The sequence below is a fragment of the Mesitornis unicolor genome, unplaced genomic scaffold, assembly GCF_000695765.1.
Source record: "Mesitornis unicolor isolate BGI_N332 unplaced genomic scaffold, ASM69576v1 scaffold3560, whole genome shotgun sequence".
Lineage (NCBI taxonomy): Eukaryota > Metazoa > Chordata > Aves > Mesitornithiformes > Mesitornithidae > Mesitornis > Mesitornis unicolor.
Window position 1 is genome coordinate 16,251 of NW_010157422.1, and position 13,191 is coordinate 29,441.

At 36.7% G+C, this 13,191-nt stretch overlaps 1 protein-coding gene across 1 annotated transcript in view; it reads left to right on the forward strand.

Moving 5' to 3' along the window:
* Positions 1-12,098, forward strand: part of LOC104537108 (DNA-binding protein RFX6-like) — a gene marked incomplete at both ends in the record, with an annotated part of 28,239 nt that extends 16,141 nt beyond the window's left edge. The window contains 6 exons of the mRNA XM_010179900.1: positions 4,821-4,928; positions 7,296-7,373; positions 7,467-7,580; positions 9,638-9,687; positions 10,470-10,629; positions 11,954-12,098. Of these exons, the coding sequence (XP_010178202.1) occupies positions 4,821-4,928; positions 7,296-7,373; positions 7,467-7,580; positions 9,638-9,687; positions 10,470-10,629; positions 11,954-12,098 (655 nt within the window). The remainder of the gene's footprint in view (positions 1-4,820; positions 4,929-7,295; positions 7,374-7,466; positions 7,581-9,637; positions 9,688-10,469; positions 10,630-11,953) is intronic.
* Between the last annotated feature and the right edge of the window lie 1,093 nt (positions 12,099-13,191).

A 13,191-nucleotide genomic window follows, 5' to 3' on the forward strand; every position in this document is an offset into this window, starting at 1 on the left:
AATGATGAATACATCACCAGAGGCTCTGCGGAGCCGGGCACTGGAAAAGTCCCAGACCGAACTCAGCAGCAGGTGGGAGCAGGATGCAGGAACACTTGAATCAGAATCAGAGGCAGACGAAACAGCGGAGTTCTGCTTGAACTTTGGCCTCTGCAGGATCGAGACGGAAGGAAGGGTCCAAGATGGAAGGGCTCCAAGATGGAAGAAGGGTCGAAACCCTTGTGATCCCATTGGCTTTATACCAAGTATGATGTATGTGGGATGGAATACCTAGTTGGTCAGTTTTGGGTCCATTCTCCCCCCGTAGGCACAGACACGGCACCCATGGTGAGACAGCGACCTTGAGATTATCACACTGACTGGAAAAACGTGCTGCTTGCTTTCAGCAAGTTCAGCCACTTAGAAGAGACTGAGCTGAAAAGTAAAATCACTAAATAGAAAAATCAGTTCTATTTATCTCGAACCAGGACAAATGGTTCTTCTTAAACTAAAGATCAAGCTGTAGATTAATTTTTTTCATTCATTACTTTTGCAGGAGGGGTTTTTCAGAAGTAGTCTACATTTTTACTACTGTATACTATTGTATAGTCACTGTTATTCTGGTTATATTTATATAGAAAATTATGGATTATTTTACATAAAGGGTTAAGGATTGCTCCCAGGATTGTTCTTTGACACTAAATTCAATAGGCATGGAATAGCCTGCATCCATGTCATCAAACTCCTAACCCTACAAAGCAGCACAGGCACATCTCTGCCACACTGCCTTGGAGAAAAGGCTCTAGCATGCAGTAACTGTTGAAGCATGGCTGGGAGTTGTTTGGGAGACTGCTGATTGGCAAGGGCAAAAGAATCCCAGGGGCCATTCTGAATAATACTGTCCCTGTACTGCCTGGGAACCTTTCCTGACACCATTTAATTTACGAGACTAAATATACCCTCTGTGATCAACTGATACACATCAAGTCTTTCTCCTTTTTCATTTCTAGATAAGCGACTTCTAGCTGATAGCAGAAATTCTTATTGGTCCCTGAGAGTGTAGCTTTGCTCTACTGATTTTCATCCCCTTTATTGCTGTTATCTCAAAGCTACCCAGTCCTTTCTACGTGACCTCTTGGTCTTCCTCTTTATTGAAGATTTCATTAGCTTGTGTCAGCCAATATAACCTGTGAAATGTTCAATGAGATCAGCCCCAAGTCTGATCTTTGAGAATCTTCACTTCAATCGCTTTTCAGTCCAGTAGTTTCCCTGTCAACACAACTTGTTATCATTTCTGCTGGAGTCAGTTTCTTAAACATTTTACATTCTTGTCCTAATCCCCATTCTCAACAGCATAACTAAATATTTCCTATGATGACACCACTCCAAGTATTTCAGTGAGATTCAGATAGATTAGATCTGCTGCAATTTTCCTGTTCAGATAATCAGCTATCTTATAAAAAAAAAAGATAGTGCTATGCCATGGGATATCCTCAACATATGCAAGGATTCATGAGCACTGCTACAGCATTCATTCTTTCAGAGTTTTGGGATGGAAAATTTCTGGTTCCCTTGACACAAACAAATGCACATTTACTTCCATCTCTGATGTGGCATTCCCAGTCTGTTTGTGAATTGACAGTCCTATAAACCCACCTTGTTTCTGCCCCAAAGTTCACTGCCTTGGTTCTCCCAGGAAAAGAATCACAGAGAAGTCTGTTGAAATAAGTGAGAAAGGGCACATCAATATATTTTTGTTGTCTTTCTCTGAAATTATTCAAGCAGATCTTAAAAGAAAAAAATGCAGTTTGTGGTCAAAGCTGAATTTTAACAAGCTCCACTTACTGAAAATTTGGCAACGTGCTTTTCATTAAAGTGAACAGGTGATGTATCCTTATTCATTTGCTTGGAAGTACATGCAATTAGGTATTCCAGAAAGATTTACAATGATTGCATGAGGTGTAATTCTCAGTAGGAACATAAAGACATTGAAAAGATGTTAAAGCACTGATTGTCTAAATATACTGAGTAAATGGCATTTGAATGAACACTTACTGAGTGCCAGGGACACTGTTTACTTCTGGTATGTTTTATCACATTTTCTAGTATTCTCTCTGTAGGAGGAGATATCAGCAAATTCTTTTATCTAAACCAGTTAGTGCACCATTAGAGTCTGCATGGTTAATTAGGCAGATAATATTACTGTCATTATCTTAATGTTAAATGGCCATTAGAAACAGATGGCATTAAATTGAAAGGGCAAGTGGCAGTGGGTTAAAATATTAAGCCTAGAACTGAGGCAGTCATATAAGTCCATTAGCAAGGTAAAAAACATTGCAGCTTATCTTCTCTTAAACCTCCCACCACCATCACTGCCTTCTTTTAAATGAACTAATCCCTTTTAATCAGAGCTTTTAGTATATTTCATGGGTAATTGCATAATAAAATCATTGAGAGTACTCCTGTTATTAAAAAAAAAGAACCTCCTGATACTGATAGGCAATTATAAAACTGCAAAAGTATTGACACGAAGAAGTACTAATGTTTCTAAATTTCTATAATTTCTTTGACTTAGAGGTTTATATGTATTTGAACAGTAGATAGCCCAGGCAAAGTGTGTTTACATAATATATGCTTTCAGTCCTTGCTGTCTGTTTTGGCAGACATATCACCTTATAAAAATAGGGATATATGTATAATGAATAACCCAGTTATAGTTTTCTGAATTCAGTATTTGGGAAAATTTCACTTGAAACTGACCTCAATTGGAAAATCAGCGTTTATGGGAAAATACCCCTTTTGCACATTTTTACACTATGTGTTACACGGTATACCTACTATTCCCACTTCAGTGAAATCCGACTGTATGTAAAGGGGTAGGAAAAGACCATTTCAAGTACTGTTCAAAAGCCTAGTGCATGGTCACAAATCCCGTGCATTAGTACAAAGGGAATCTGCACAGAAGTAATGGATTTACTGCACCAATATGCAGAAGGCCTACTGAAGGCTCTGTACACAGCCTTACCAAAGGACAGAGTGGACTAAAATGGAGCAAAGGATTTCAGCCAGATGAGTTTTCCTAGGTTTGAATTAAATCCTATGACTGTAATAAAGTACAATGCAGCCAGTAAGAACAGCATCATAAATATAAATGTTATTGCATCTCTTGAGGATGAGAGTTTTATTTTGGTTATACCATTTGAGAGCTTAATAAGCCTAATGTTGTATGCATTATAAATATAAGCATAGTTACACTGTATCACTACAGAAGGTTACTGTGCAGCTTTACTGAGTAGATGACTAAATCAGATTTTGTGAGAGTATTAGGTTAGGAGTCTAAACAAGGGTTGACTTACCATATATTGCTTCATGGTCAGTATCTACACATATGAGGCTACTTGTTTCATCCTTCAATTCCATCTCTCTGAAGGCTAGCATCTGATATTAGTCAAGAACTTTTCTCAGTCTGTAACTAGTACAAGATGTGTCTATGACATTTGAGGTGCCACAAACTAAAGAGGCTTAAGAATTCTTAAGAACTGCAAGAAACTCTCAGATCAGCAGAATTTAGTATAATCAGGAGAAATTTATCTTGACTTCAGGTCAGTATTGACTGTGTCTCAAGAAAGTAACTGGAGAACATTAAACAGCTGGGAGTATCATTCTTATTGAAATATGAAACCATGATTATATCAATAGATGCCTTTTTAATATCCCTTTTTTGTTGCTAAAGAGTTAGCATGAGAAAGTTTTTTTTTTCCTTTGAAGGAAGGAAGTAAAGACGCTTTGAAACTTCATCTCCTCTTTCTAGGCTCAGTCTGTGACCCCAGACTTAGAACTTTGGGACTGAGCCTCTGTACAGGATTTTTTATATTGCGTACACCTGTGGCTCTGTGTGCCTGTGCTACCCAGTATAGTTTTATTCTTCCCTTATGGACAAAAGCAAAATGTTCCAAAAATGTTCACAGAACAAAGTCTAGTCTCTGAGGTGAATAGCCAAACTCTCAGCCATTTCAACAGAGCAGGAGGAAGTCAGCTAAAATTGGTGACATGCCCTGGGAGAGTATGCAGCTCATTATCCTTAGTTTTTCCTACAAATGTAGGAAAAATGTGAATTATGTGAAAAAAATGTGAAAATGTGAAAAATGTGAATTCCTATTAATGTGAATAACTGTTTTAATACAGTAGGACACAGATCTGGAAGATATTTTCTGGGCCTTCATGTCAAGTCTGCCAAAATCACAGAGAGCTGTACAATAAATAGGTAGTTCAGAAGTGCCCGTAGACCCTACATGCCATGACATCCATAATGTTATAAAATATTATCAAACTTTATCATAAACTAAATAGTGATTACCATAGTAAAGCAGCAGAAATCACTATTACCATTCTATCAGAGCAGGAAGAGAACAAGGAAGAACAGTACCACCTTGAACTAGATCCTTGCACTAGAAAGGTGCATATTAAATAAAACTCAGGGTCTCCCTGAGATTGTAACAGTCCATATTGTAGAGGAGAGCATAAGACTCTATTCTACTTCTTAAACATAGATTAAATTCCAAGCTTGTAGAATTTGATAAAGTAATATGGCTCAAAGGCTGCATGAGTCTGAAAATGCATTTTGGTGGAGTTTAGAACTAGGCACATATTTAATTACCTTCCTGAGCTGGAATCTAGATTTGGATAAGCATAAGTGTTTTGGAAGGATTATCTGAATGTAAATATTCTGAGACTATGAGAGACTCATGAGACAATATAGAGTTTAGCATGAATTGTTGTTTTCAGTTGAATCTATCTTAGCTATTTAAGTGTTCTTGGTTTTTTTTCCCCTTCCATTTCAGGGTGGTTTCACTCGTAAATATTCTCTGAGTTCTAAAACTGGAACACTTCTCCCAGAGTTTCCAAGTGCTCAACACCTTTTGCTTCAAGGGTGCATTTCTAAAGACAAGGTAAAATGTGAGCTGCTTCTTTTCTGACTTACAGATCAAAAATTGGCAGAGAATGTTTCTTCATGTCTTAGCCTTTGAGGTATTGACATGAAAGAGCCAGAAATGTCCATAATCAAACAGAGGTGACAGATTTATAGAGGGGGCAAACCTTTACTAACAGCGATTACCTGGCTTTCCACTGGAAAGGTGGTTGAATTATTTACCTATTAACTGACCTAGTATTTTACAAACTGATGGTATGTAAGACAGGGAGAGCAAACCAAACAAATAACTGAAACTTGTATTCATTCCAAATACCTTTGGATGTAAGGTAAATGTTGTTCTGATTATATCAGAACAAATAATTCACAACAAATAATTTTTCTCTTCCATTAATTGTTTGAAAAGAGACTGGAAAAATCTGAGCATATGTTTTTTCTTTTTGAATTAGTAAAATCTTATTCCTCAAATCAATATTCAGTATTGCTCATCCTAAGGGTATCTGTTCATTTAGAAGTATTGCTGGCATATGTTTTATGTCTGACTGTTTGCCTGTGTGTTACGTCTGTGTTGTTTCTGGTCACATTACAGGCTGCTACATCTCTGAACTGTGCTGGAAACCTTTTGGTGCACATTGTGAACTCTCTACTTTAGCCTCCAGTAGGGGTCATGATGGTGGTTGTCTTGAGATACGTTGCTTTAAAGCTTTTTGTTTTATGAGGGCTTCCTCTAAGTTTGTTCTGTGAAAGTAGTGAAGCCTGGGATTCCTCTTGTGAAGAGCTAAACAAAAGAAGCCATCTGTACTACAGAGAAAAATCTTACAGTTCCTAAAGAGAGCCCAAGAACTGATGCAGTGTGCATCACCTGCTGCTATAGTCTCATCAGTGAATTGACATCTCTCATACATACAGCATTCTCATGTATACAGCATTCTCATAACATTTAAGTCTGAAGAGCATTTGGGGTTCCTTGCAGACCCAACACAGCAGCATAAGCAAAACTGAGTTTCACCACTCCAACAATGAAGAAAAGTATGCAACCCCTTTTCTCTTCATTCTTGGGTCAGCAGTGCGTAATTCCTCTGTTGTTGGTACCAGATGATGGAATGGCCCAGCAGGGCTTTTTGTGTGACTCTGTCTGAGGACAGACTCATGGAGTTATGAGAAGGCTGTGGGAAGAGAAATGAATTTCTGTGTGTCTCCCTCTCTGTTTTTCCTTGCTGCTCTTTCCTCATTCCGTGTTCTCTTCTTTCCTGCTTCCTTACCTTCTTTCCTCTCCTTTAGCTTATTTGACCAAGGGTTATTAAACCTAAGATATTTAAGTACTCTCTTGAAGAGAGCCCATACTTGAAGTTTGACTCCTGCACTAAATGCTTAAGAAACTGCATGCAGCTGGTCTCCGGAGAGTCCATAAATGTAGTAGTCTGCACTAAAATAGACTAATAATTTCTGCATTTTATGTTTCTGAAGAAAAGTTACCCAAAATTTAAACTTCCATCAACTTGTTCCAAAAAAAACTTCTTTAAAATGTTCTTGAATCTTACCCTTTGCCATTGTTTTTCAAAGATATGTAGTTACAGAAGCAGCTCTGAAAGCCAGCAAGGTCTGTTTTCAAAGAAATCTGTATGCTAAACCTATTGAAATAAATCAGGTTCATCTGAAACCTGATATTGGTTTGCCAGAGAAGTTTGCAAGCTGTAACAAACTTTCTGTGATTCTGGACCATAAGAATGGTTTTAATAGCGTTCTCCTTTTCTTAAAACACTTTACAAAATTCTTGTTTTATAATTTGGTTAAAATTTAAAAATTTACAACAATTTTTTGCAAAGTCATGTAATATCTTTGCACAATTATTAAAATAAGGGAACACTCCACTCAGATAAATTAGCCCGATGAGATGAAAGGAGTTCTGCTTTTTAAAGTTGAGTTCATGTAAGGCAGTGATTAAACTTTGACCAAATGACTGGCAGCTATTTTCTCATTTGTCCAACTAGATGATGTTTCAGAACACTCATAGACGCCTATAGTAGCCTAATGATTAACTTACACAACTCCTTGGGATTAATCTTGCTTCAGAAAGGTGAATTTACTTTACCATCTGACTGGCTAATCTAGCTGTTGCCTTACTTTGATATCTAGATTTTCAGAGTGTATACAGGTTCAGATGCTACATTTCTTACAACAGCATTAAGACTTAAAGATGTCGATAAAAACTAGAGATGAGTGACTTCTGCATCACTTCTGGATATACAGACTGCCTGTTTTTAAATATGCTTTGTAATTCAGTTTATATTCTATATTTAAATACTAGCTACAGAAAGCTAGATCACTAGAGTAGTAAAAGAGTGAGCTAAGAAACTCTGTTTAATCTTTCTTTCTCCCAAAATAGGTAGATACTCTTATCATGATGTACAAAACACACTGTCAGTGTGTCCTTGACAATGCAATTAATGGGAACTTTGAAGAGGTAAGGTTGTTTGAACACACATTCTTGGTATATATGCACAGGGAGCCAAGAAAGCATTATTTATGTCCATGAATCTGGTTTCTACTCCTTTAGATTCGGCATTTCTTACTACATTTTTGGCAAGGAATGCCTGACCATCTTCTTCCCCTGCTTGAAAATCCCATCATCATTGACATCTTCTGTGTTTGTGACTCAATACTGTATAAGGTAAGTTAAGCATTTAGCTACATGAATAATCTCAACCACATTACAGCTTTTGTAAAAACAGCGTTGTGTAAAAACAGCATTGAAGTTAAAATAACAGGATGCCATGACTACTTTCTGCCTTTTACCTGTGTAAATCAGCAAGGATTCCACTGAAATCAAGAGCATAAAACTGGCACATTTAAGAGCAGAATTCCACTCTCAGCTCTGCTGCACACTCGATGTGTGACTACAGGCAGCACACTAATGGTGAAATCCTAACCTAATTGCTTGAATGTAGCTAAAAGAAGTGCTTGTGTGCTTCACTGACAAGGCTGACTAAGTTAAGCCTGGATGGAAACTGAAGCCTTGTTTTTACTTAGCAGATTATTGCAATTTCTACCAGCAAAGAGAGTCTGTGGCAGATCAGTGAGGTGATTTCGCATGCGAATCTGCTACTCCCAGGTTATGTCAGGCCATGGTTTCATGTGACAGAGCTGGAACAATAGTGGGTTAAGATATTCCTGCATCTCCTGCCTACTACACTTCATTTCTGTTCCTATGCTGCTAGATGTACCAGCAAAACTGCTGCACTCTGAACTGGTTTGGATTGAAAAAAATTCTAGGAAACACTTGTTTTGCAGTTTTGGTGTCATATGAGTTCTTTGATCTAGCTTACAGGGGAATCACACAAATAGTTGAAATTAAGTGAAACTGAAGAGTATTGCAAGGTCAAGATTAAGCCATAGAGCGCTGGGCAAAAAATAAATTAAGTAATGCCACCAAAGTTTCATGAGTTTTTAATTTTGAAAATCAGATCAGGTCATTAATTACTGGCTGCAAAATACTACAAAATATTACACAGTATTTTAAGTTCTTCTGATAGGACGTGCCATATACATAGAAAAGGGCTGTCATCCTCTAACGCATTTCACAAACACATATCGGTGGTAATAACTATTGGTATAACAGTAAACACCAAGTAGTCAAAGCAAGCAGCTTGGGCCTGTTTAGCACTGAGTGCCTTATAGTCATCTATTTGACATTCTTTACTGTACAAAAATATGAGGAAAAAAATTTTAGAAAGATTAAAATATTTGTTTCTTAGAGGCATATCAAGCTGTAAAGTAAGAAGAGGTCTTTTAGATAGCAAAGGGAAGTAAAGGTGATTAGCATCAAAGATAATAACTACTACCCTGGAGATGAGCCATTATGCCTCATTTTCTTGTAGAGGTTATATTGTACCTTGAGTTTATGAGTTTTTTCCTGCTCTAAACATGCTGTCCCGATAGATCCAGTATTTATTTGTAATAAATATTTAATGTGACAGAAGAAGAAATACTGCAGCAGCACTAAATTAGAAATTGAATAAGCCAGAATTTCTCAAAAGTTCACTGATTTACTATTATGTTTCTTTTTTGTCTCTCATTATTTCTCATATATAATCGTGTTAGATATTCTTGACAGCAAAGCTGCTAGAAAAGGAGGAATTTTATTGTGTTGTTATCAAACAATTTACTTTAGTAGTGGAAAATTATTTTTAAGATATAAGCTAACAACTTTGCCTTCCACAAAAACATTCCCCAGAAAGGTGTGCCCCAGATGGGAGTTTTTTCCAAAACAGTTCCTTAGCTATAGGTCACTTGTCCTAAACTCTGAATGTCTTCAGTGCTGCATGCAGTGTGGCAGAAAGAAGAGTCAAGTGGCTAATAGCACTCAAATAGTTGGGAGATGCTTGAATATCTGCTTTACTGAGGCAGTGGTGCTAGAAAAGTGTTGATGCATCTACCATCTACTGATTTCCCTACTGTATAATGTAAGTGACAGCACTTTCTAGTTTTACTGGCATGCTGGTGTACATTAAGAATGGGAGCTATCTAAGTAAATAAATTTCTCATATGTTCCTATCTAATAGCGACGGGAGAAATCTAGTTATATAAGTATCTGTACAAGAGGTTGAATGGCTTTATTCTGTATAAATTTCCTGTTCTTATCACTTTGCAATCTAAGTAGACAAGACAGACGTGAATGAATAAATGGCCAGTGTAAGCTTGATATAATTTTCTGTTACCTTTTTGAAGGTCCTTACAGATGTGCTCATCCCCGCAACAATGCAAGAAATGCCAGAAAGGTAGGTATTTGACATTTAATAATAATGCTACATTCTGTTTATTTGGCATATTACAGGCAAATAGCAGAAATTCTATATCGTAGAGAATTTTTTTTGCAATATTTATGCTCATTTTTAGAGCAGTAGAGTATGTAGGGCAAACTACTGTCAGTCCTGAGGACAGCTACAGAATAGCCTTAAAATATTACATGGTATTTTAATGTCCCAATTTACTGGTTTGTTAGATATTTTAAAACAGGTTTCTTCTACACTAAATCCCTAGAAGATCAAAAAAGATACAAATGTTCCTGTGTTGTTTAAGCAAAGATTTTTACTTTTTTTTTCAGAATACTTTTCAAGTTTGTATCCTGTGCATTGCCATTATATCTAAGCATTTTCTCAACAAGATATTAATAAAATGATTGTTTTAAGTTATCCCTGAATCTTCTCACCTTCCCTTGAAAGGCATCCTGTTTGTGGTTTATTGTCTGACTAAGGCCCTTAACTTCAGATATCTCTAATGGTTCTTGGATTTATTATGGTTTCTCCTTAAAGCTAGTGTTTTTCAACCTGTATCAACTGGCAGATGGCTTATAGTTTTTCTCGGAAGATGTATAGATCAATATATAGTCAATTTTAGCATTTTGCTGGTTGGTTATTTCCTGTTTCCTTTTGGTGACACCTGAGTCGTAATTCACAGATACGTCCAGGAGTCTGTTAATTGTAGATTGAAACCAAATTACTTAAACTAATGCAAGACAATTGCCATTGATGTTTCTTCAAACTACATTTTTTTCCTGTAGTTTACTGACAGATATAAGAAATTTTGCAAAAAACTGGGAGCAGTGGGTTGTTTCCTCTTTGGAAAATCTACCAGAAAACCTGACAGATAAGAAACTGCCTATTGCACGAAGATTCGTTTCTTCCCTGAAACGACAGACATCTTTCTTACACCTAGCACAGGTAAACAGAATAAGACTATACCTCAAAAAAATTGTCAGTTACAGTCAGTGCATCTTGCTGGCTATGAGATATAATGCATTATTTTTTCAAAGTTCAATTTCAGCCACAGAAGACTTCTATCTTGTAGATTTAACCATGCAAGAAGAAAGTGACCATAAATAGATCTGACCAAAACTTCAAACTTTTGTAGTAGAAGAGAGAGGAAAAGGCCATGGTTATAATGAACTACTGTCATGAGAACTTTTGGCAGTCAAATAATGAAGGGTATACATGGAATATATGGCTATTTCTTTTAGTTCCAAATTGGAAAATATCAGATGATCCTCCTTGCCCAGCAAAGGTTTACTGTCTTTTCCATTATGTCCTTTAGGGAGCTTATTTCTTTTTGAGTTTTGACTGAAAGGAGAACATGTAGCTGAGGGCTCCAAGGCTATGCTGGCAAGACACAGGTATCTGTGCTTAAGGGAGGCACCTTCATGTGATGTTTTGGTAGATTATACCAAATACAATGCCTTTTGGGGAACTTAAATGTTAACAGCTTGAGCTTTGAAGTGGTTGTCCTCATGAATAACTATAGGTGCATCATATACTCATCTTCACTTAGTTTTGTCTTTCATAAATTCTAAGATGGAAGTAGCACACAGGTGACATCATGAAGATGTTCTGATAGGAAGGCACATTAGAAGAGCATTAGAAGTCTAATGGAAATGGATTTGTGCTAGAAACAGTGTTGAAAATACAGGGATGTTTTAGTTACTGCTGAGCAGTGCTTACACAGAGTCAAGGCCTTTTCTGCTTCTCACACTGCCCTGCCAGTGAATAGGTTGGAGCTGCACAAGAAGCTGGGAGGGAACACACCAGGGACAGCTGACCCCAGCTGACCAAAGGGATATCCCATGCCATGTTACATCACACTCAGCAATAAAACTAGGGGGGTTGTTGGCAGGGAGAACTGCTGCTCAGGGACTGTCTGGGCATCAGTTGGTTGGTGGTGAGCAATTGTTTTCATTTGCCTTACTTGTCTTGGGTTGTATTTTTCTCTCTGATACTATTTTTTTCCTTTTCCTTACAATTTTGGTTGTGGGTTGGTTTTTTTTTGTTTCAGTTTTTGTTTTAGTTTGTGATTTTTTGGTTGGTTGATTTTTTTTTTTAATGATCAAACTGTTTTTATCTCAACCCTTGAGTTTTCTTACTTTCACACTTCCAATTCTGTCCCTCATCACACAAGGGTGTGGGCAATGATTGAATGGCTGTGTGACATTAGCTGCTGGATGGGGATAAACTACAACAAGGTCTCAGCATTTTACCTTGTCTTCTCTTACAGATTGCTCGGCCAGCCCTATTTGATCAGCAAGTGGTAAATTCCATGGTGTCAGATATTGAAAAAGTTGATTTAAATAGTATTGGCTCTCAGGCACTCCTTGCAGTCTCAGGAAGCACAGACTCTGATGGGGAAGTCTACAGCGAATGTAAGTCCATGGTGATACATTTGTATCATTAAAAGTAATTCATTTTTTCATTCCATGCCACACTAGCCTACTTGGAGATGGACTGAGAAAAGGCACACATAGACATTGTATTCTCTAATCTAGCTCAGTGTAAACCTCAGTGGCTTAAAAAAACCAATTGTTTGCCCTAGCATGTCCTAGAAGGACAGAAGCTTGTGCTGGGAAGTCATCCCAGCTAGATGACTTTAAATGTTTGCTGAAAAAATAATTTATATGTTAGTTGCTAGGTGTAATAAAATATATTTTGAAGTTTTGTCCTAATCATATGGGGATATTAGCACAGATCAATTGAAAGATGTCTCAAAAATTCCCTATCATTATGGCTTAATTTAATGGATATTTGAGCTAGTTTTTTTTTTTTTGGTATGAATAGAAGGTTTTTTTATGAAAATTTATCTTTAAAAAATTATATAATTTTCTATAAAGTGTAACAGCTATTTGTATACACGGTACAGAGTGGAGTAAATTACGAATTTTGAGCATGTTAATTTTTATATACATACCTGTTGTTGAAAAAAAGCTATAGCCATTTTCTTTATTAAAAAGATAACTTTTGTCATAGGAATCATGCTGATCCGAGTATGGAGAGCTGAAAGGAAAGCAATAGCAATGTGTTGTCTTCTAAATATTGTTACTTTGATCATGAAAGTTTGTTCTCTTTAATGGTTCACAATCCTATTAACATTTTTATTTGACTTGCACATTTTCTACTTTTTGTGTAATTGTTTTCTATTTAGTTCTTTGTCCTCTTTTGCACACACAAAAAAGAAGAGAAATACCTGGTCATTCAGGCACTTCTATGAAAATGGGAACTGGGGAAGTTAGCTTTACATTAAATTGTGAGAAACCTGTAAAATAGGAGGGAAACCTAAGACAGTATAGAAGTCTGTCACATTGCAGATAAACTTTTGTTACAAAACTTAGTAATGGAAAGGTTTTCAAGGCTGAATCCTAAAAGTAATGGAAAATATCACATATTTTTTTCCTTTTATTTTCTTGTAAAACTTTATTGTCTTACAACCTGTATCATTGTAATGCTTAAGTAATTTATATA